The 23,386-nt window shown below is 47.0% G+C and overlaps 1 protein-coding gene across 4 annotated transcripts in view; it reads left to right on the top strand.

Annotated features, from left to right (window-relative positions):
* The window catches only part of SNX30 (sorting nexin family member 30), a 125,032-nt gene extending 104,956 nt beyond the window's left edge, over positions 1 to 20,076 (top strand). Inside the window, exons 8-11 of one of the 4 annotated variants that reach the window (XR_004443609.1) lie at positions 9,249 to 9,401; positions 13,868 to 13,923; positions 14,265 to 14,388; positions 14,522 to 20,076. Coding sequence is in view for 2 of the 4 variants with exons in the window: in XM_033237785.1 (XP_033093676.1) it covers positions 9,249 to 9,401; positions 13,868 to 13,923; positions 14,265 to 14,274 (219 nt within the window). In the remaining 2 variants the exon portion in view is untranslated. Of the gene's footprint in view, positions 1 to 9,248; positions 9,402 to 13,867 lie in introns of all 4 variants that reach the window. The other 3 variants (XR_004443610.1, XM_033237785.1, XM_033237786.1) reach the window with 3 other exon arrangements.
* The last annotated feature ends 3,310 nt before the right edge of the window (positions 20,077 to 23,386 follow it).

Raw genomic sequence — 23,386 nt, 5'->3', positions numbered from 1 at the left:
GGACTGTCGCAGGAGTGCTGGGGAGGAGAGGGCCCCTGGTATGGGCATGGCCAGCAGAAGATCCGAGGGAGTCTGGGGGCTGACCTCGTTGTCAGGTGAAACCGAAACCTGAAAAACTTGTTGCAGATAACGAGGGAAAGTTGATTTCTGTGGAGTCATGGAGTGGCATCAAAATCTGATCACTTTTTTGTAACCCAGGGGAAGGAAGTGGCCTCACCTGTCTCCATGACCTTCCCTGCAAATTTCAAAGTGGGGTGATCCTCTTAGGGGAGTCCTAGAACGTCTTGGGCTGGAGGAGCGCATGCTAACGACAGAGGGCGCGGAGGCCTCTGGAGCTGGGGAAGAATGGTGGTGTCCGAGAATGCAAAGTTTTGCTTTGTGGTTGGGCTAAGGCTGGAGAAAGCTCAGCAGACACTGAGGTGGTGATTCCTAGGCAGATGGAGCTTTGGAGACTTGGCCTTCTACATGTTAATTGTGAGGTTGGAGAAGCAACATGCACTTACTTAGTAGGGGCTGGCTGCCTTCTGCTGGATCTGTTGGGCCACAGCCTGGTGCACACCTTAGAATCTAACCCACCGTGGAAGGTAGGGGGCATCAGAGCTCTTACAGAAGATGAGGAGAAGCTGAAGAACTGCATTTAAAACGGGACCGGGAGCATCTGCACCCTCAAATGACAGTGAGGGTAACGGAGAGGGAGCTTTTGCCTTTTCCTGTCTTCCACGTTGGACTCTTTTCAGTGCTAATACAGTCGGTATAACTAGCTCCAAAAAGAACAAAGAAGGGATGCCAGGGAGAAGGCTTCACAGAATTCCTAGTTATCTTCAAAAGGTAAAAAAAAAAAAAAAAAGCGGAGTGCTGTTTTAGGCCCTGACTCACAGGTAGCCTCATCCTGGGTGCAGTGCCAGCTGAAGAAGTTTAAACGGGTGGTGGTGGAGTGCAGGTGAGGAGAGATGGGCCACGTGGAGGGGACCTGGGGTGTCGGTGTGGAGGGGGGTGGGCGCGTGGTGTGTGTGTGGGGCGGGCACATGGCGTGTGTGTGGGGAGGGCGCATGGCATATATGGAGGGTGTGTGTGGCATGTAGGGAGGGTGTTTGGTGTGTAGGGAGGACGCGTGATATGTAGGGAGGTCGCATGGTGGGCATGTGTTGGGGGCGGGTATGGTGTTTTCGGGGGCATGGGCATGGAGGGGAGTAGGACATTGGTGTGGGAAGAGTGGGTGTGTCGTGTGGAGGTGACTGGGAGTGGAAAGGTGCACAGAGGTGTTCCTCTGGTTGAGAGAAGAGTAGAGGGAAAGTGGAAATTGGCTCTCTGGACAAACCTATTGAAGGCTGTAGACCTTGGACAGCTCTTAGAACCACCAGGATGGTGAATGTTCTGGAATGGGAAAGATGTGACAGGTAGTGAAGTGAGAATGCCAATTGTAAACTGGTAGCAGGGAGAATTCTACATATGGAGCTTCCGCAGACCAGAGAGTGGGGCCTGGTGTCTGTCGTTTCCAGACCCTTCTGGCAAGTGAGGACCCTCAGCGTGGGGCAGAAGACCAGGTGCCTCCAGCCTGAGCAGGCGGAACTCCCCCAACCCCGCAGCTGACTTAGTCCCACCGCATCCATCCTCTGCCAGTGCGGTGGTCCCCATGTGATAGATGGGGGCCCGGGGTCAGGGGAAGCGTGGAACTTAAGTGCCAAAGTTAACAAATGGTGGAGCCAGTTTGGGGCCCAGGTGCATCTGGCACCAAAGCTGACGCCTTTCCCCAGGGCGCGGGCCCCAGCAGCTGTGCTCCCTGAGGGGGCGCCCTGCCTTTCCCGAGGCAGGTAGGGAGAGTGCGTGTGGCCTTCCCTGGGGCTTCACTCTCGTGTCATCGTGCAGGGGAGCTCGTGGCTCTCTTGCTGTCAGCCTCTCTACTCCTCATCTCATGCCCTCACCTCTCCCTCCCTCACTCCCCACTGGCCATCCTCTGAAGTTTGTTTTTATCTATTATTAAAGAAAGCATTCATTCAGAGAGCCGGTGACTTTCTATTTGCCCAATTCCATGGCTGCTTTTCAAACTTGACCCTGTCTCAGTGTTTTCTTACCTGTTTTCACCTTATAGTTCAAATAGACACTGAAAACACAGTTGCTGGAAGCTGGAGATGACCAGCCTGGGGGCTCTGGCTTCCCAGAGGGCAGGGGACCAATCTCGCTGCCACTCACACATTGCCAGTTGGGGAGCCCTGTCCCCTGCTCACCCAGCAGCGTGTGGCTGTCACTGGTCCTGGAACCTGTCCCACAGCGGCCACAAGTTCCCCTCTCCCTAACGCTTTGGGATTATATCTGTCTTGTGTAGTTTGGAGATTTTCCTAACCTACGGTCATCATGAGAGCAGATAATGTGACATCTCCAACCCAGCTCCAAGAAGGAGACTTAGGTTGAGATTTCTGTTCTAGGGCCCGGAAATGCATGGCACATGGAAGGAGCTCAGTAATGCTTTTTTTTTTTTTTTTTTTTTTTTTTTTTTTTGAGACGTAATCTTGCTCTGTTGCCAGGCTGGAGTGCAGTGGCTCGATCTTCGCTCACTGAGTAATACATTTTTAAATGAATGTTGGTGAATTTAAGTTACTATCCCATTCCCTAGCACACAGAAACGCATAGTCCCATCTACGTGACTCTTCTGTCATTGCACTAACAACCTGTATTCTGTAATGGAAATTATCAGGAGAGATTGGGAACCAATGTGAAAAATGCAATTTTGTCCCTTCTATATAAGTTTTTGTCTTTTGATGTCTTATCTGGTGATATTTTTCCTTGGTGTCATGATAAGCAACACCCAACCATTAGCAGTGCTGTGCCATCTCAACATCCTTCAGATGCATGGCAGCACAACCGTAAGAATACCTCAGTCACAAAAATTAAAACATTGAGATGAGAAGAAATGCTTAGGGTGGTGGCCCACGCCTGTTATTATCTCAGCACTCTGGGAGGCCAAGACGGGAGATCGCTTGAGCTCAGGAGTTCAAGACCAGCCTGGGCAAAGTAGCAAGACCTTGCTCCTACTCCAAATAAAAATATTAGCTGGGTGTGATGGTGTGCATTTGTAGTTACAGCCACTCTGGAGGCTGGGGCAGAAGGATTGCTTGAGCTTGGGAGATTGAGGCTACAGTGAGCTGTGACTGCGCCACTGCACTCCAGCCTGAGTGACAGAGGAAGACCTGTCTCAAAAATGAATAAAATTAAAAAAAATAAAAAGAATGCTTAGTGTTACTGGTCAGTGAATTGATTGTTACAAGGACATTATCCAAAAAGAATCAAAGGTGAGAGGAATACACGCCTGAGCCTGAGTGTGAGTTGCCAGCACTCCCCTTCTTCGCGTTGGGGAACTTCACTAGCTGGTCACAGACAGCTCACCCCAGTTCCTCTTATTTTCTTATTTTTAATCCCTCCATCCTCTTCTCACTCCTACCACCCCAGGCTTCTAATAGCTCTATTCTCTCTGATTCACCAGCTCCTCCTCCTCCTGTGCCCGCCTTTCCGAGTGACTTTTGCTGAGTCCTTTATTAACCCTATACATGCTGACTTCTCTGTGAGTTCAAACCTTGGGCCCTGCCTCCCTCAGCCCCACCTTTCCCTCCACATATTTAAAAAAGATTATATTGTGGTAAAATATACAGAATATAAAATTTGCCATCTTAACCATTTAAAAGTGTACAGCTTAGTCATGTTAAGCACATTTACGTTATTGTGCAATCGATATCTGGAACTCTTTTCATCTTGCGGAACTGAAACTGACCCATTAAACAACTCTCCATTCCCTGTGCTGCCAGCCCCTAGAAACCCCTGTTCTACTTTATGTGTCTATGACTTTGACCATTCTAGATACCTCGTATCTTGAATAATACAGTATTTGTCCTGTGACTGGCTTATTTCACTCAGCGTAATGTCCTTCGTTTATCCATGTTGTAACGTGTTAGAATTTCCTTCATTTTTGAGGCTGAGTAATATCCCATATATATGGGACATACACACACACACACACACTCATACATATACATGCCACATTTTGTTTATCCGTTCATCAGTGGACATCTGTGTTGCTTTCATCTTTGGGCTACCATGAATAATGCTACTATAAACATGTGTATACAAATGTCTCTGAGACCCTGCTTTCAATTTCTTTGGATATATACTCAGAAGTGGAATCCAGCAGGATCATATGGTAGTTCTATTTAAAATTTTAAACTGTTTTTCATAGCAGCTATACTGTTTTATAATCCACCAACAGCATACAAGGGTTCTAGTTTCCCTATATTCTTACCAACATTTATGTGCTCGTATTTTTTTGAGACAGAGTCTTGCTCTGTCACCCAAGCTAGAGTGCAGTGGCATGATCTTGGCTGACTGCAATCTCTGCCTCGCAGAGACCAGCCAGGCTGGTCTCAAACTCCTGACCTCAGGTGATCTGCTCGCCTTGGCCTCCCAAAGTGCTGGGATTACTGGTGTGAGCTGCTGTACCCGGCCTATTTTCTGGGTTTCTTTTTTTTTTTTTTTTTTTTTTGGTAGTGGCCATCCTGATGAGTGTGAGGTGCTATCTCATTGTGGCTTTGATTATAATTTCTCTAGTGATTATGATGTTGAGCATCTTTTCATGTCCTTGTTGACTGTTTATCTTCTTTATTTTTATTTTTTTGAGATGGAGTCTCGCTCTGTCGCCAGTCTGGAGTGCAGTGACACAATCTTGGCTCACTGCAACCTCCGCCTCCCTGAATCAAGCAATTCTCCTGCCTCAGCCTCCTAAGGAGTTGGGACTACAGGCACACACCACCACGTCCAGCTAATTTTATTGTATTTTTAGTAGAGACGAGGTTTCACCATGTTGGCCAGGATGGTCTCAATCTCTTGACTTTGTGATCTGCCTGCCTCAGCCTCCCAAAGTGCTGGGATTACAGGCGTGAGCCATTGTGCCCGGCCGACTGTTTATCTTCTTTAGAGATATATTTAAGTCCTTTGCTCATTTTAAAATCTGGTTGTGTATTCTTTTCCATAAGCCTTTATAAAAGAGCTATGTTTGATTTTCTTGTTATCTCACCCTGCTTTGTGGAGGGAGGCGTCACTCTTCCCCTGGCTGCAACTGCCTCCTTTCTCTGAGCTGTGGACCTGTCCTTCATTCTGAGCCTTTGGTGGCCACCCTAGTCATCCAGGCTAGAAACTTCAGGCTTCTCTCTGACTCCCTCTATTTTATTTCTCATGGGCAGCCAGTTGCCAAATCTGTCAGTCCTGTCTCCACCAGGTTGGTTTACTCCATATTCTCCCTTCTGGTGTTAGAGCCACCACCCTGGTTCCAGGGTGCCCAGTGCAATCTCATGCTAATATATAGTTTGGAGATGATTCATCTCTGGTGTCTGATGAAATCTCAGGGTGGGGTAGCATTGGCAGAGGGTGGCATAATGTTTGGCATAACATATAATATAGTTTGTATTTGGAAAATGAAAACCTTTTTCATAACACATGGAATAAAGCTTGAGGAGCAATGCAAAGGATAGATTATCTTTTGTCAACAGCACATTATAATATAGATAATACTGATATAAGCTAACAGATGTTTATTGAGCACTTACTATATGCCAGGCACAAGTGTGTCACAGGTGTGCAATGACTATCTGGAACCAGTGTTGCAAGCATAAGAAGAACTTACCAAGACAGTTGTAGGTAAAGAAAAACAGATTTATTAGAGAAAGTAGGAAAATACATTGTAAGAGTGCAACAGGCAGATCAGCAAGAAGGGAGCTGACTGCCAGGAAACAAAGGCTTACTGGAGATTTCATAGAATGGTGCTTGTGCTGTGTACTGAAGGGAGCTTTGTGTAGTGCTGATAACTCCAAGGTTGAATGAGCAAACTTGCATTTTTCTATTAACTGTGAGTCTGGTGATAGCTGGGTGCAGGAAGATTGTATTACTAATATTTGTGCAGGATATGTGTCCTGGACCATGAAGAAAGGCAGAAGTATACCTTAATCTGCCTTCTCTTTTTGCTTTCCCTTGGTCCTGCCAGCCCAACTCTCCCTTCCTAATTAGGACTCCATAAAGCGCTTAACACATATTAGCCTGTTTGACCTCATGACGACCTTGTGAGGCAGAGGATATTATTAGCCAGACAGAGAAGCTGAGGCCAGGTCCCAGGCCACACACCTGGTAAGTGGTAGGCGAGGTACAAGCTAAGTTCTGGAAGTTTGATCCTAGAGCTGTCCACTGCAGCCGGAGGAAGCGTGGGGCTTTTTCTGTTCTCCGGAAGTGGGCATGAGTTAACTGGGCCTCAGGAAACTAGGCCTTTAGGACGAGTCCCAGCCTCTTCATTCCCTGCCACCCTCCGCCAGTCTTGCGAGCTGTAGTTCCCTCTCCATGCCGCTGTGGGCCCTGCGGCCTGTGCATGATACCTGCGGTGGGTCCCGGTGTCTTCTCTCCTCTGTCCCTTGCGTGTACTGCCACTCTGGAGTGCCTTCCGAGTGGTCACACATCTCACATCTGTCATCTTTAAGGAGCCGCCTCAGTGCCGTTTCCTCCATGAGGCCCGATCTCCCCAGGTTGGCCTCCCTCTCCGTCCTCCTCAGCATGCTTATCACGGGGGCTCCAGGGGAAGCGACAGCACTTGCAACATCTCACCTCAGTGTCTAGGCATGTTCCTGTTTCTTCCTAACTAGCCTGTAGGTTACGGGAGACAGGATTTGCCTGTTGGGACCCAAGTACTTTTGTATTCCTCAGTGCCAAGCACAGAATGTGTTGTGAAACTGAGAAGCCAAATATTTCCCAGACCGAGGCTCAGGTAGTCATAAAACCCACAACCGTGGTTTAGACCCTAATTTTTCTGGGTCAGTCAGAGTTCCTATCTCCAGAACAGACCTGGGAATCTTTAAACCTGGGAATCTTTCCTCTGTAAAAAGTCCTCTGATTCAGAGACCTCGGCTGCCCTCTTCTCCACGTGTCCCGGTGAGGTTCTCTTTCCAGGCCTTTCCATTTTCTCCCCACAGCAGAAGTTTCATTAAGCAAATAGGAAGTTGCTCATAAGCACCCTCACCCCGATGCAAATATGAGCAGTGGCCAGGAGACAGGTAAGGGAACTGGCCTGTGCCTGTGGGAGGTGAAGCCAGCCAGAGATGCTGGCTCTCTGGGCATCTTTCCATTGAGGCTGATTCCTGGAGTGACTCTGGAGAGGCAAGACCGGGACACTCTGGTTTTTATTTCCCTTTTTCCTGAGGTAACCAATAGTAATGGGTGGTGTTGGGAGGAGGCAAAAGAGACTTAAATCATGGCATCAGAAGAAAAAGTCAGTCTCTGACCTGGTACGGTGGCTCATACCTTTAATTCCAGTGCTTTGGGAGACTGAGGTGGGAGGATTGCTGGAGGCCAGGAGTTCGAGACCAGCCTGGACAACACAGCACCACCACCACATCCTACTTATTGTAGAGATGGGGTTCTTGCTATGTTTCCCCGGCTGGTCTCAAATTCCTGACCTCCCGCGATCTTCTGCCTTGGCCTCCCAAAGTGCTGGAAGGCATGAACCACCGCACCCAGCCCAGTACTTTTTTTCCTTCTGCCAGAAGCTTACGTACTTTGAAGAAGGCCTCTTTCCCCGTCTTAACAGAAAAATTCCTTGCTTTTTAATTTCTTAAAGTGTCAGTTACCTCTTTCTCTCCAGCTCATCCTGGTTTCACCCATGTCTAGTTCCCCTGTCAGGCACATTCGAATTCGCTTGCCTTAGCTGTGTCTTCCCTGGCTCGTGTGTTCTACAGCCATCTCCATGTGGTCTGTGGAGAAGACGGCTGAGTACCCTGAAGGTGTCCAGCTCCCTCAGGCCTGTCTTTCTCATTGGCATCATTCTGTGTCAGCTCCTTGCCTGGGTATAAACCTCCCCGATCGATGGAAATGGACTCCCACTGGTGAGCCATGGCTTGGAGACAGTTTGGTTCATGGGCCCCACCGCACCGAACATATAAGGAAGGCCTCACTTGTGGTTGGGATACAGTTGGCAGATTGGGGGTTTGACCTAGCTTTGGGCATGTTGGCTCCCTGACCACCATTAGGGCCCAGTGGGGTGCCTGAGTTAGGAGAGAGAAGCCAGCTTTCGGAAGTGCTGTAGCCGCAAGGCCCACTCCCAGCTGCACAAGATAGGTGCAACTCACCAAAGCAAAGTGAAAGTTGTGAAATTTCAAGTGACATAGTTCCCTTTTGAGAAAGTTTTGTAAACCTCTTTAAGAAAAACTTGAAATAGGCTGCTGTTTATTTCTTCTTTGAATTTCAGATTTTGTTGTTGTTGTTGTTGTTGTTGTTGAGACGGAGTCTCGCTCTATCGCCCAGGCTGGAGTGCAGTGGCACGATCTCTCGGTCACTGCAAGCTCCGCCTCCCAGGTTCACGCCATTCTCCTGCCTCAGCCTCCTGAGTAGCTGGGACTACAGTGCCCGCCACCATGCCCGGCTAATTTTTTTGTATTTTTTAGTAGAGACAGGCTTTCACCTTGTTAGCCAGGATGGTCTCGATCTCCTGACCTTGTGATCCGCCCCCTTGGCCTCTCAAAGTTCTGGGATTACAGGCGTGAGCCACCATGCCCAGCCTGAATTTCACATTTTTTTTTGACATGCGTAAGTAACTTTCTTCCTATTTTCTCAGACTTCTCTAACTCTCCATTTTAAAATATCTGCTATTGGGAAAAGCATAAACAAGCCTCCAGTTTATTTATAATGTGGGGTTCAGAGGAGGCAGCTGGCCAGTAGTTGTCTTATTGCAATTCTCTGATTAATGAGGAAAGGCATCATCAAGTGTCACAGCAATGGAATAGTTCATGTGATCTGGGAAAACCTACCTCTTTTCTAGTTCTAATATGGGACACAGGAAAATAGCAGGGCAATGCAAATACTGCTGTGTATTTGCAAAGTCTGCACACACTTTCAAGTGTGGATGAGTAAATCCTAAAAGGAACCAAAGACATATGACTCTGACTTGCAGTGTTTCTTCTTCCTTTGTGTAAATGGGGGTGTCCCCCATGAGTCTCTGTTGTGTTTGGATGGGTTTGAAGATTCAGGTTAGGAAAGCCCCTTTTCAGAACTCCTCCTTAGACCTGAAAACCCAAGTCTTTGCTTCCAAATAAATGCCTCCAGAGGACGGAGCGTGTTGATGGCATTTTAATGTAGGGCTTTAGCCTTTGACAAATGTGTGCTCGGAGGAGCTCAAGGCAAGAGATGCTAGTTCTGTGTGCAGGGCACCCATGTGTCCCTCCCTTTTCCAGGTGCCAGCGGACGTTGAGAAATGTCAAGATCGGATGGAGTGTTTCAATGCTGACCTGAAAGCTGACATGGAGAGGTGGCAGAACAACAAGAGGCAGGACTTCCGGCAGCTACTCATGGGGATGGCTGACAAGAACATCCAGTATTATGAGAAGGTAATGAGTGTGCCCAACAAGACTGGTTTCTAATGCCCGGAGCCTTTCACATGGGCCTACCAGAAATCCAGAAGCTGGGAATTCTGCTAGTCTCGTCTCCTTCCCTTATTTTAGCTGCTTAGTCTTGACTCCTGCTTCATGCCCTTGCCTAGCCGTGTGGCTGTAGTGCTGGGTTTGGCAGCAGAGGGGGTGCTCACAGGGGTTTCCCTTTCACATGCTGCCAGGGAAGCAGCCCACTGGTCTTCCATGCTCTCTGGGCCTGGCGCTGGTTGCCTCCCAGAGCCAGTCAGACTTTCAGCACAGGCATGCTGCCACCGAATGGAGGCTTTGGGGTTATTTTACTCTGTGTTGGGGTTCTGTACACAGGGGCCCTTCACTTTGATTGTGCAGTGAACCCCTCTGGTCATCTGGTGAAGCCTATAGATCCCTCATCAAAATACTGTTCATTTGTTTTTTAAATGGACTTCAAAATATTGATTTTAAATACCTAAAATAAAGGGATATAGGATTACAGAGAAAAGCAATTCTATTGAACTATTGAAAAGTTTTACTCATGGATCCCCTTGACCTGTGGACCCCAGGTTAAGCACTGCACACACACACACACACATCACACACACCCCACATACACCCACACATACATACCACACCCACACACCACACACAGCCCCCACACCCCCCCCACATACACCCCACATACACATACACCCCATGCATACACCCCACACCCACACACCACACACACACACCCCCCACACACCCCCCACACACACCACACACACCCCACACACAACCCCCACATATGCCACACCACACACACATGGAGATTACTCTTATCAGGCTACAGCCCAGTCCCCTCAGTCAAGGTTTGCTTGATTCATATATCCAGCAAACCAATGCGAGGCCAGGTGCAGTGGCTCACGCCTGTAATCCCAGCATTTTGAGAGTCCGAGGTGAGAGGATCACTTGAGCCCAGGAGTTCAAGACCAGCCTAGGCAATGTAGTAGGACTCTGTCTCTACAAAAGATACAAAATGAGCCAGGCATGGTGGCGTATGCCTATAGTTCCAGCTACTCCGGAGGCTGTGGTGGGAGGATGGCTTGAGCCAGGAGTTCAAGGCTACAATGAGCCATGATTGTGCACTACGGCACTCCAACCTGGGTAACGGTTTTTGACCCTGTCGCAATATATACATACATACATGTGTGTGTGTGTATGTTTATGTGTATATATGTGTGTGTGTATATATATTGTGACAGGGTCACAAACTCTGTTACCCAGGTTGGAGTGCAGTAGTGCATTCTGTTTCCCAGAGTTCCTTTTTTCCATAACTCCCACACCTTCCCTCCGCTGTTCAGCGGCCTTCCCACTACTACAAAACCAACTATGTCAAATGTCACCATCGCTCCCCTTGGTAATTAATCCCAGCATTCCTAAAGTCCTGGTCCCGGGAGGACCCAACCCTGGTCTTAAGTACATGTCTATCTGTCTTCCCACTATATCACAGGCAGGGCCACCATCTTGCGGCCTGGTATTGCTTCTATACATATTTAACAAATGCTTTTTGTGCACTTGCTGTGTGCAAGGAGCAGTGTGTACCAAATTGATAAACAGCAGGATTCCTGCCCTGTGGAGGGTATGTGTTCATCAGAGGAGCCCACAGCTTCAGAGTGAGATAAGGGAAAGAACGGAAACGGGGGGAGAAAATACCGGGGGGCGTAATGCAGACTAAGGGTGGGAGGGGTGGGTGGAGTGGGCAGGAAAGGCCAGTCTGAGGAAATAACATTTCATCTGAGTCTCAGAGACAGAGGCTTGGAGAACATATATTCCAGGTAAAGAAGACAACATATGCAAGGTCCCTGGGATAGAAAAGAGTTTGGTACATTTGAGGACCAAATAGAAAACTGATATGGCCTTGGTTTCCCATGGCTGACATACAAAGTCCATTGCAGATCGGAAGTGATGGCCTAGGGAGAGAGCAGGACCTGGAATGCCACAGACCCCAGACCATCTTCTGTATATAAGGTGGGCTTCTGAGTTTAGCTTCTTCTCTAACCTCAGAGTCACCAAGGAGGAATCAGGGAGCAATTTCACCACTTCTTTTTCTGGCTTGACCTAGGATGCCTGTCTCCTCCTCCCTCCTCAGAACTTCTGCCACCTCCTCAGAATTCCTCCCACCTCCTCAGAATTCCTCCCACCTCCTCAGAACTCTCCCTCATCAGAACTCCTCCTCCCTCCTCAGAACTCCTCTCACCTTCTCAGAATTCCTTCTGCCTCCTCAGAACTCCTCCCCATCATCAGAACTTCTCCTCCCTCCTCAGAACTCTTCCCACCTTCTCAGAATTCCTTCTGCCTCCTCAAACTCCTCCCAACTCAGAACTCCTCCCCTTCATCAGAACTCCTCCTTCCTCAGAATTCCTTCTCCTCCTCATAACTCTTCCTCCCTCCTCAGAATTCCTTCTCCCTCCTGAGAACTCCTCCTACCTCAGAATTCCTCCTCCCTCCTCAGAACTCTTCCCGCCTCCTCAGAATTCCTCCTCCCTCCTCAGAACTCCTCCCCGCTCCTCAGAACTTCTCCCACCTTAGAATTCCTCCTCCCTCCTCAGAACTTCTCCCACCTTAGGATTCCTCCTCCCTTCTCAGAACTCCTCCTACCTCAGGATTCCTCCTCCCCCCTCAGAACACCTCCCCACTCCTCAGAATTCCTTCTCACTCCTCAAAACTCCCACCTCCTCAGCATTCTTCCTCCCTCCTCAGAACTCCTGCCACCTCTTCAGAATTACTCCTCCCTTGTCAGAACTCCTCTCACCTATTCAGAATTCCTCCCACCTCTTCAGAATTTTTCCCACCTCCTCAAAACTCCTGCCACCTCCTCAGGATTCCTCCTCTCTCCTCAGAACTCCTCCCACCTCCTCAGAATTCCTCCTTCCTCCTCCTCCCTCCTCCTCCAAACTCCTCCTACCTCCTCAGAATTCCTCCTCCTTCCTCAGAACTCCTCCCCCCTCCTCAGAACTCCTTTCACCTCCTCAGAATTCCTCCTACCTTCTCAGGATTCCTCTTCCCTCCTCAGAATTCCTCCTCCCTCCTCAGAACTACTCCCACCTTCTCAGAACTCCTTCTCCCTCCTCAGAATTCCTCCTGCCTCCTCAGGATTCCTCCTCCCTCCTCAGAACTCCTCCTCCTTCCTCAGAACTCCTCCCACCTCCTCAGAATTCCTCCTGCCTCCTCAGAGTTCCTCCTGCCTCCTCAGAACTCCTTTCACCTCAGAATTCTTCTTGCCTCCTCAGGATTCCTCCTCCCTCCTCAGAACTCCTCCCACCTCCTCCGCTCCTCAGAACTCCTTTCACCTTCTCACAGTTCCTCCCACCTCTTCAGAACTCCTGTGCCTCACAACCTCTCCTATCTCCTCAGAACTTCTCCCCACCTCTTCAGAACCTCTCCCCACCTCCCCCAAACCCCTCCTGCCTTCTCAGAACCCCTCTCCACTTCCCCAAAACTCCTCCCACCTCCTCAGAACTCCTTCTTAAATGACTCAGTACAAAGTCCTCCTTCAACCCTGGGCTGCTACTAAAAAGCCTATGTGATTCACCTGCCCTCTTTATGCAAGAGACTTTCCAAAGGGAGAATCATTTCTGCTCTCAGAGGACAATGCCAGAGTGTTCTGAGTTCTTGGCCTTTCACAAGGATCTGGGATGAAAGAGGTTGGTGTAGTGGAGAGAGCATCAGTGGGGGAATCATGAGCTCTGCCATGGACAAGCTGTGTGTCTGGGCCAGTTATTTAACCTGAGTCTTGTCTTCCCCATCCATGAAATCAGTGTGTATGTGTCAAGTAATAATTCTCCTTCACAGAGGAGCTGTGAGGACTGGTGATAACTAATGTAAAGTATGTCACCGTGCTTGGACATAATAAAACTCAATAAACACCGGCTTCCCTCTTCCATGTTCCCTTTTGGGAGATTCAGGTGTGGCCCAAACAAGCAAACTTGAGGTTGGTGAGAAAGAGTGGGCTTTCCACCCACTCCGATTCAGGTGGCTAGCCTGCTCCAACTATGATTTCCATCCTGCACAAGCGCCACCCACACCTGGAGCAGTGTCTCCATCCCTGCCGAGGTCCTAGGGCCTCTTCAGGGGTTTCCTGCTTGGGCTGTTTTCTGCTTTTTTTGAAAGGAAAAGAATTTCCTCCAGCGAATCCATTTCCATTCACTGGATATGAGCTTTACAGACCAACAAGAAGGCATTTAAGCCTTGCAGAGATATTGCTGTCTTTCATAAAGATGGGGTGACACATTCCAAACAAACACTTGTTACCTCCTTGTTTGTAATAGTTATGGAGGATACATCCAGGCATCGTTAGACAAAGGTGACCCAGTGGGATCCACAGTGAAAGGGTAGATCCGAGCAGAATTGAGAAGCTGACCCAAAATCAGAAACTCAAAGCTGATACTGTGTGTTTGTTGTCTTTCCAGTGTCTCATGGCGTGGGAGTCGATTATTCCACTACTGCAGGAGAAACAAGAGGCCAAGTAAGTTCCTTCTTGGGACGGAGACTCTTCTACCTACACAGAGCCTGGCACCCCATACCGGAATGTTCCTGCAGTGCCAGAGATGCAGCGCTGGGAAAACAACCACAGAAACATCTCTCCTTTGTGTATTTTTCCCTCCCCCACCTTTCACCCCACAGTGGTTTTCAATTAGTATTTATTCCATGGTGGAGTCTGTGAGGCTAGAATCGTCTCTCAGCAAGAGCAGCATACCTCCGTGTTATGAAGGCACCTATTCAGTGAAGCACTACGAAAATTTGAAACCAAGGGACAAGACAACCTGCAGCTGACGCTCTGGCATTTCATGACAGTTTCCTCTTTAGGGACAGCTGAGTTGCCTGTTGTGGGAGAGAACCCGGGGCCTGCTTTTCAAGGAGGAGGAGGAGGCAGGAACAGAAGGCAGCGGTTGCTTTCTGCGGAAACCTGGCGCCTCTGGAATTGGCCTCTGTAAGCATTGACGCGTCTTGGCCTAGGAGACGTTGGTGCCTCCCTGGCAAGTCCTTAACGTACAGTGACCTGTAGCTGTGAGTGTGGCCTGCTGCCTGCTTGTGATGAGTCTTATTGTTTCTGTTTCACACAGGGACATTTAAATCAGTGTCAATGTGCGTCCATGCTTGAATGAGCAAGCCAGCGTCCTCATCCTCCTGCGATGCCTTTGGGAAGCTCAGGGTAATGCTCCCCAAGCTTGTTTCTGACACTAGAATGCAATCGATTGGAAACTTTTTCTGTAAAATGAAAAACAATGCTTTTTTTTTTTTTTCTTTTTTCTGTGAAAGTCTTCAGTGTTTTGCTTGTTCACTGTCATCAGAGCAGGGATTAGACCTGTTAGGAAATATCTATTGTCTTGAAGTCAGAGTAGCTCCCCCATTGTTGAGATCAGTGGGCATATACCAAGCTCCACACCCTGTGTCAGCTTTGTGCAATTTGCCTTTACCTCACCAAAAATACCTACTTTAATATTTCCTCCTGTGTCCATTGAATGTCTGGGCAAGCCTTTGGTGAGGGGGCTGGTATGTCGTGTTGTTATGATACAGTCGAAATTTATCAACGCAGTGTGAATGTTCTACATAAAGTGCTTTAACCCTTAACATTTCCTGGTCAGGAAGGAAACTCAGTACCTGGACTGGTCTCGAAAATGACAAATACAACGGCGAGCCCTTTGTTTCCAGCTAAGCTCAAGTCTCCTCAATGTGCAGCCAGATTCCTGGGGACTGCTGACTGTGGTTCCAGGCTGCATTTCAGACGATGACCAGGTTTACTTTTTAGATCACAAAGCAAACAGTCACCCACGATCTATCTTCCAACTCCTTTTTTTTTTTTTTCTGCTGAAATGAAGCTACATGTCATGTTTGTGTTCTTTCAACCATGGCTCATCCCTGTAAAACTACAAATCTGAGCCTCAAATAAGCGGTAGTTTTGTATGTTTGTTTGTTTTGTTTTTAATGAAACAGCTGTAAGATGCTGCTTCAGATGCAGGTTCACCTGGAAATACTGGTCAGCGGGCAGCTTGTCAAGGTCACTGAAGCCCACTTTTAACTGCAGGTCATCCTCGCATCGGCCAAGGCTGTGGTGCTGTTGATGCCACAGCTGGACAGCATAGGACGGCTTGGTTCTGTTTCATTGTGTTTGACAATGTTGCAGTCAATGATAATGTTTAAATCTATTGGTACTTGCCTGTACTGTTAAACCCTGTTTGTGCCATTCTCAAGTCCTTTGAGGTGAATGTTCAGTTTGGTATAGTTAGAAATGACTCATTGATGTGGAAAGGTAAGAACAACCCCTGTACCCCCGAGTGATTCTGTGCTTCATTCTACCTCTAAGCCATCGTGTTGGCGTGGGTGTGGACGCCTGGGTCTGACCTGACACTGTGCTGGGAGAATCAGGGTGTATGTCTAATGGCAAGTTGACAGCCCTCTGTTGATATTTGGCAGAAGACGCCAGCCCAGCCCAGCAGCAAATGCTCATCTTTGGGAACATAGGAAGCTCTGCCTTGGGGAAGGTATGCTTTACAAATGTGCAGTGCAATGAATGCTTGGAAAAAACTGGAGTTACAGGAAAATGAAATCTGACTGTCTGCTAGTTGCCAAAGCCCGGAAACATTCCTGTGTAATGGTTAGTTGGGAAAGAAGGCAGCACTTGAAAAAATTCATCAGATTCCTCACTGGGAGATGTGGGAAGGGGCGTGGGATGCATGCGGTCGCTCCCTCTCCTAGTGAGAGGCAGATGGCTGGCTCTGAAGGGAGGCGGGGACTGTGGGATTTGGTCTTGCTCTGTTTGGTCCCCATGTGATGCCCTGTGCTGTGAGACATCAGGAAGATCTGGAACAAGGCAAACTTTCTGTCCTCCTGGCATGTTATTGATAGCAAAGCCAGGAAGTCCAGAGTACATTACGAATTTTCTGGGAGAACTAGTCCTTCTGAAGAAAGGATTCCTTCCCAGCCTCCAGGCTGGTATCTCATGAGGTGAGGAGGCTGGCCCAGAAGGAAGGGTGTGTTAGGTGGTGAAGCAGACTCCCCAGGCCTCTGAGGGCCAGCAGCCCCAACCATTTGCCTCATCATTTTGATCAAGCACACAGGAGATATTCCCTAGAAGTGTCACACGGAGGCTTCAGTGCCAAAGACTGCCTTGTGGAGGTTTCGTCACCCCACCCTTCTTGGCTTCCACAAAATTGTGGTCCTGAGATCACTACTCCTCTCTTAAATCTTTATTATTACTATTTTTTACTTTACCTCAAGCAGACAGACATAGGTTTTGAGGCTTGAATACATATGGCGGTGGAATGCAAGGCCCTCCCTAGCAGCGACCCCAGGCCTGGGAAGTGATAGATTTCATTCGCCTGGGTTAAAATCCAGAGGAAGACAGAAGAGAGGAGTCCTAGGAACTGATTAGATTTTAGAGATGCAAGTGATGTTTAAGAGAGCCTTGTGGTTTGTAGCAAGCATGGGCACTGCTTTTTCTTACTAGTGTGGTAGATCTACACAGACATTCTAGGCTGTTCTGCTCAGAGCAAGGAACCACTACTCCTCAATGGGGAGGGAACATACCACCCAACCAGGCTTAGCGTTGGGTTTTATCCTTTAATAGAAGTTTTATAATGATTCCTGTTCAACTTAAAAGTGTGATTATGGAGATGACTGGCTCCATATTTCACCATGTCGTTCCTTCAACTCACCAGACACCTTTCTTTAGCTGAAATAAACTGGCATGACCTGGAGATCATGGTGACTGTAAGCTAAGTCTGTTTTCATGCCAGATTTCAGCCCCACCCAGAGTGTGTTCTAGACGTTGTTGATTTGAATGGTTTTCTCAGTTACCACTCCACATGGGGAAGTTGAATGAAGGCACACTGGCTGCTCACTTCGTGTGAGGCTGCCTTTTGTGATCAAATGACAGGAAGTTCTGCTTTAAAGGAGGGCATGATGACCATGTGGCAGTCTGCAAGTGGAATTTCTCTCTTGGGATGGCAGCCCAGGGGACATCCAGAGTTTGTGTGACTTGGTCCTGCCATTGTTAGCTTTGAAATCACAGGCATCGGGCTCTGTTTTGACACTATTTGTTGGACTATGGGACAGTCATTCTTTACAGTCTGTCTTGAGCTGGTCAGAGAGGAGGAAGAGGGAAGTCAAGAGCAACCTCCAAGGCCTGTGTTGGCATCTTCTGCTTGCGTCTTGGGGTGGGTTAGAACTGGGTTCCAGTCTGGCCAGATGGGTTGCTGGTTGCACTGAGGGGTGATTCCTCTCAGAAGATGGGCTGCCTGTGGTCAGGACAGGACACACCAATCTGGACTCCACCTTCCCAGACACCTACTTTAAGGACCTCTGGAAACTGGGTGATCCAGTTATAGGGCTGGGGCAATCCTGCTTTGGCCACCTTCATTTACAAACTTAGGTTGGGAGTTTGGATTTCCTGTCTCACTTCCAAAAGCCTTCAAGATGGCAGCAGATGGACACACCCTCTCATTTCTTATGTCTTCTCTGTCAGATGGCAGGAGGCATTTATCAGTAAATTTGAGGAAAATGTTCTCTCCTGGGCCAGCCTCACAGCTTGCATTGGATGTGTTGGAATTGTTCTCTTCTGCCTTGTGATTTTTTCAACTCAGTGAATAAACCAGGAATCCAAATTTTCACCAACCCACCCTGTAGATTGTCAGCTTTTTGTTTGAGGGATGCCTGGTCTCCTCACAGTTATACGTATCAGAGTGTGTGTAAGTTGTCTGTGTTGGAAAGGTTGGGGTGGGGGCTCTGTCGCAGGGGGTTAGTCTGTTCTTTCTTCACCATAAATTTGAGATGCATCCTAAGTATGACTGTCTAACCCTTTCTATGTGGCAGAAAAATATGTTTTCCAGGTAGTTTTTACTACTATAGATAGTCTGTAAATAAGTGCTTTGAAGAAAATAACAAAATAAGATATTTGTCTCCTATATAAACATTCTGTGTATTTAGCAATTGAAAATCAACAAATCTAGAATTTAAAAAAATACCACAGACTGTTAAAAGCCCAACTCTACTTTTTTGAGAATTCGTCCTTACCTACTAATATGCCTTATTCTTCTTCAACTAGTGTTTAAAAGTCCTGGGTAGAAAGAGTTTTAGAAATGTCATCAGTTGTTCAGCTTCAATAATATAGAGATCTAACATAGTCAGTCCTCAGGCCCCCTAAAGAAACAAGCAAGAAAGTGAGGGCCGTCAGTAGGGTTGGCTTTGGGGAGGGGAAAACTAAGTACTGCTTTTGCCAAATAGTATTTTTGATAATGTAAGGAAACACAGGGACCACAAAACCTTTTTTTTTGTTTTTTTAAGTGTGAAAGATTAGTGCCTTTTGGCATACTGTTGATTTTAGAGGATATAGTATCGGCAGCGACAAATCATGCAGAAACAAAGAATTCTATAGATGACAGCAGTATTAAATGTTACTCCTGATTCTGCAGAACAGCTTTGGAAGATACTGGGGGGCGGGGGGCGGGTGTCTTCAGGCCTCAGAGCAGCTTGTTTCAGATAGAAATTCTCCATGGGGTGAAATGCCAAAAACAGAAAACATGATGTTGACTCACATAATTTAGTCCATTTTAGCAGAGCCTTTAGTGTTAGTACCAGTGGTGAGGAGAATTGCATATTCTCTGTCAGCAGCTGCACCCCTGCATCAGGTGGTTCTGGGCTCTCTATAGGCTGGTCCTAGTAGGTGACACCTAGCAACACCCCTGTTGGACAGGATTGTTCACAGTCTTAGACCAACACTTCAGTCAGAAATGATACTGGGAGTAGGAAAGGAAAATCACTTTTTTTCCTCCATGTGGAAATGAGGAGAGAGGAAAGTAGATTGCAAACCGAAATGTGAATCAGTGTGATGAAGCAGTAGCTCTGTCATCTGGGCCTTTATCCAATAACAAACCAGCATCTCTTAATGGCGCTTTTGGCCTGGACAGCCCTGAGGTTTGGGTCCTGTCTGGTGGATTCCCTGTCCATTGTATTTTCTGTGTGCCTGTTCCCTTCATCGCTGTGAGTTAGGAGTGCATTGAGAGATGATGTCCATCTGATATATTCCTGTGAAATAAACTGCCAGCAAACTTTCTAACTTGTATTTTAACTGTTAAAGAAGAGATTAAAAGCTTTGGCTTTGGACATGTCCACATTATGGACTGTTATTTCTTATTTTTAAGAGTCATTCTTTACGTTTAAAATTTTAAAATAAAAACCTTCTGAGGTTTTGATGAAGTCCGCCTGTAAATGTTACCTTCTCTCCATGCTGCCATTATGCCAAAACAAAAGCTGTGAAAAAAAAAAAGTGCTTGAGAGTGTGTGTTGATGAGCAAGTGATTTATTTACAGATGGAAGTCTTTGTTTCGTGAAGCTACCAAACTTTAAAAAGAATGTCACCCTTTTTTTTTTTGTGATGGAAACCAGAGATTGTAAAATGGAAAGAGTCGTTTTTTTGTTGACTTTTTGATGCTGGCACGAGGTTTTTGTCCACTTTTTTCATATATCTGTGTATAAAAAATTGTTGTTTACTATGGAATTAGTATTACATTTTGAGGTAAAAGAATTTGTATTGCTTGATAAATATTAGCTTGTAAATTTAAAGTTTCTTTACTTCAATTAACTTAAAGGACCAATAAACCCATAAAAGATGCTTTCTTTATCTTGAGTCATGTGGTCATTTGTACCTTTCTGTAAGGCAGAAAAACATGTGTGCCTGTTTTTTTCTTTTCTTATTTTCTCTTTACACATTATCGGTTTGCCTGTAAGAATCAAGACATACAGAGCAACAGGAGAAAATATATATAATTGAACTATTTGTGTTCTTCTTCACTTCTTTATAGGCCCAATTTACCCTCAATTTACCCTCTTCTACATCTTCCACATCAGCACCAATCTGGGGAGATGAAGAAACTTCCTAATGTAGTAGCCATCATGATTGACAGGCAGGCTGACAGCCAGCCGAGGTATTTACTACATGAAAGATTTCTGCATTATCCCATAGCAAAGCACAACATTATATTCTGGGTCAGGGCCAGTTAAGTTGACCTGATGATGGTAATGCATTGAACTTGAGTATGCTTAAAATGGTGCTCAACTTGACTTACTGATAGCAGACATCATTAATCTAAGACTGCACTGATACAAAATAAGGCAGCAAGGTGAATAAGATGTGGATCGTGGATCAAATCTCAGCTTTTCCACTTACTAGCTATGTGGCTTTAGGCAAGTCACACTTGGCTAAACCTTTAGTACTATGATCTTTGAGATGAAAACAAGACTTCCATGTGGGGTTGTTGATAGGACTGGCAATATGGTATACAAAGCACTTAAATGTCAGGCAGGTTCTCACTGGGATAGCCCATTTCTAAAGACTTCCTAATTTAAATATTAAGGCTACTAGGATATTATCCTTAAATATGAAGGATATGGCCAATTTAAATATTAAGGATAATCTTTCCTGTATGTTTTGCCAGTTTTTTTGTTTAATAGGATATTCCTTTTTCTTTTTTTCTTTTGCTTTGTCATGCAGGCTGGAGTGCAGTGGCATGATCTCAGCTCACTGCAACCTCTGCTTCCCAGGCTCAAGCAGTGACCCCACCTCAGTCTTCCGAGTAGCTGGGACTACATGTGCGTGCCACCATGCCCGGCTAATTTTTGTATTTTTCGCAGAGATGGGGTTTTGCCATGTTGCCCAGGCTGGTCTTGAACTCCTGAGCTCAAGTGATTCACTTGCCTTGGCCTCCCAAAGTGCTGGGGTTACAGGCATGAGCCACTGTGCCTGGACCTGTTTTCTTTTTTTTTTTTTTTTTTTTTTTTGAGACGGAGTCTCGCTCTGTCGCCCAGGCTGGAGTGCAGTGGCCGGATCTCAGCGCACTGCAAGCTCCGCCTCCCGGGTTCACGCCATTCTCTCGCCTCAGCCTCCCGAGTAGCTGGGACTACAGGCGCCCGCCATCTCGCCCGGCTAATTTTTTGTATTTTTTTAGTAGAGACGGGGTTTCACCGTGTTAGCCAGGATGGTCTCGATCTCCTGACCTCGTGATCCGCCCGTCTCGGCCTCCCAAAGTGCTGGGATTACAGGCTTGAGCCACCGCGCCCGGCCGTGTTTTCTTTTTAAGAAGATGATGGAAATAGAATACTGCAGGACTGTATCAGACTGAAGGCCTGGAGAATGGAGAGGAATAGATGCCAAAAGCCGTGGCAAGAAGTGATAAAGGGAGGTGAAAATAGCTGATTTAAGAGACTTAGAGGGGAGGGGAATGGACCGGAGATGACTGGGAGATAGCCAGCCTGGGATTTGGAGGTGATGCCATTAGCTAAAATCAGAAGAGAAATAAAAGATGGAGGCTGGGCGTGGTGGCTCATTCCTGTAATCCCAGCACTTTGGGAGTCCACAGCAGGAGATCACTTGAGCCCAAGAGTTTAAGACCAGCCTGAGCAACATAGACCTTGTGTCTACAAAAATTAAAAAATCAAAAAAGATGGAATGAGCTTAGGTGGTGGGGTGTGAGAAGGAAAACTTGGTTTGGCTTTAGGTTTGAGGAAATCAGGTAGAGATGTTGACTTGGCTGTTGGAAATGAAGTTCTTGAGTCCATGGGAGTGGACTAGATTGCATGGGAAGAGAACCAAGGACAGGACCTTGGGGGTCTCAAGAATTAAGGATACAGGCGGGGCGCAATGGCTCACGCCTGTAATCCCAGCACTTTGGGAGGTCGAGGCAGGTGGATCACTTGAAGCCATGAGTTTGAGACCATCCCAGCCAATATGGCGAAACCCTGTCTCTACCAAACATACAAAAATTAGCCAGACATGGTGGTGCGTGCTTGTAATCCCAGCTACTCAGGTGGCCGAGACAGGAGAATCGCTTGAACTCAGGAGGCGGAGGTTGCAGTGAGCTGAGATCATGCCACTGCTCTCCAGCCTGGGCAACAGAGTAAGACTGTCTTAAAAAAAAAAAAAAAAAAAAAAATAAGGATGCAGGGAGAGGAGGAGGACTTGGAAAATTCTTGAGAAAAAACTGGGCCCGATAGGTGAGAATGGTGATTCTTCAATGAGGACTTGTGAGACACCAATTGTTGAGCCCCAGTCCTAGAATTTGACTTGGGTGAGACCCCAGAATTTTCGTTTCTAACCAGTTCCCAGGTGATGCTATTGCTGCTGGCCCAAGAACCACTGGGTGAGAGCATCTGTTAGAAGAAATGGTGACCCTGGGAAAGCTGACAAGGTTTGAAACTCCTACCCTGGTGACAGGTGGGGTTGAAAAGGAGCCAATACTTGGGTTTTGAGAGCTCAGCTCAGGTTAAAAAACACAAGTTTATAGCAGGGTCAATGTGGACAAGGAAGGACATTTCTCTAAGCAGTAAGAGGCTTCTCAGGAGTAGGAAGGATTGGATTCATTCAGGCTGAGGAGCTGGTCAGAGGCTGGAGTAGAAGGTAAGGAGTTGGAGAATGAGCATATTGATGAGTAAGGTTGGAGAGGTTGAACACGATCTTGACTTCATCTTTCCCATCCTGTCTGCTCTGCTCATATTGCCAGACTCTGGGAGAGAGGGTGCTACCTTTTTCCTAGTGGCCTGAGCCCCAAATCTGAGTCATTCTGGCCTCCATCTACCTCAGCCTGTGGCATCCATCCGTTAACCAACTCTTGTAGCCTCTAGCTCCCAAATATTTTTCCATGTCTATCTACTTTTCTCCATGTTTATTGCTTCTTACCTTACATCTGCTATCATTTTTAATTTTATTTATTTTTTATTTATTTATTTTTATTTATTTATTTTTTAGAGACAGTCTTGCTGTCTCACCCAGGGAGGGGTATAGTGTCCTAATCTTAGCTCACTGCAGCCTTGAACTCTTGGGCTCAAGCAATCCTGTCATTTTAGCCTCCTGAGTAGGTGGGATTATAGGTGCACACCACCACACCCAGGTCATTTTAAATTTTTTTGTAGAGATGGGGTCTCACTCTGTTGCTCAA

The sequence above is a fragment of the Trachypithecus francoisi genome, unplaced genomic scaffold (genome assembly GCF_009764315.1).
Source record: "Trachypithecus francoisi isolate TF-2019V2 unplaced genomic scaffold, Tfra_2.0 Lachesis_group16, whole genome shotgun sequence".
In the NCBI taxonomy this organism is placed as follows: Eukaryota; Metazoa; Chordata; class Mammalia; order Primates; family Cercopithecidae; genus Trachypithecus; species Trachypithecus francoisi.
The sequence above is the reverse complement of the archived record's forward strand: the minus strand, read 5'-3'. Positions and strand labels throughout refer to the sequence as shown.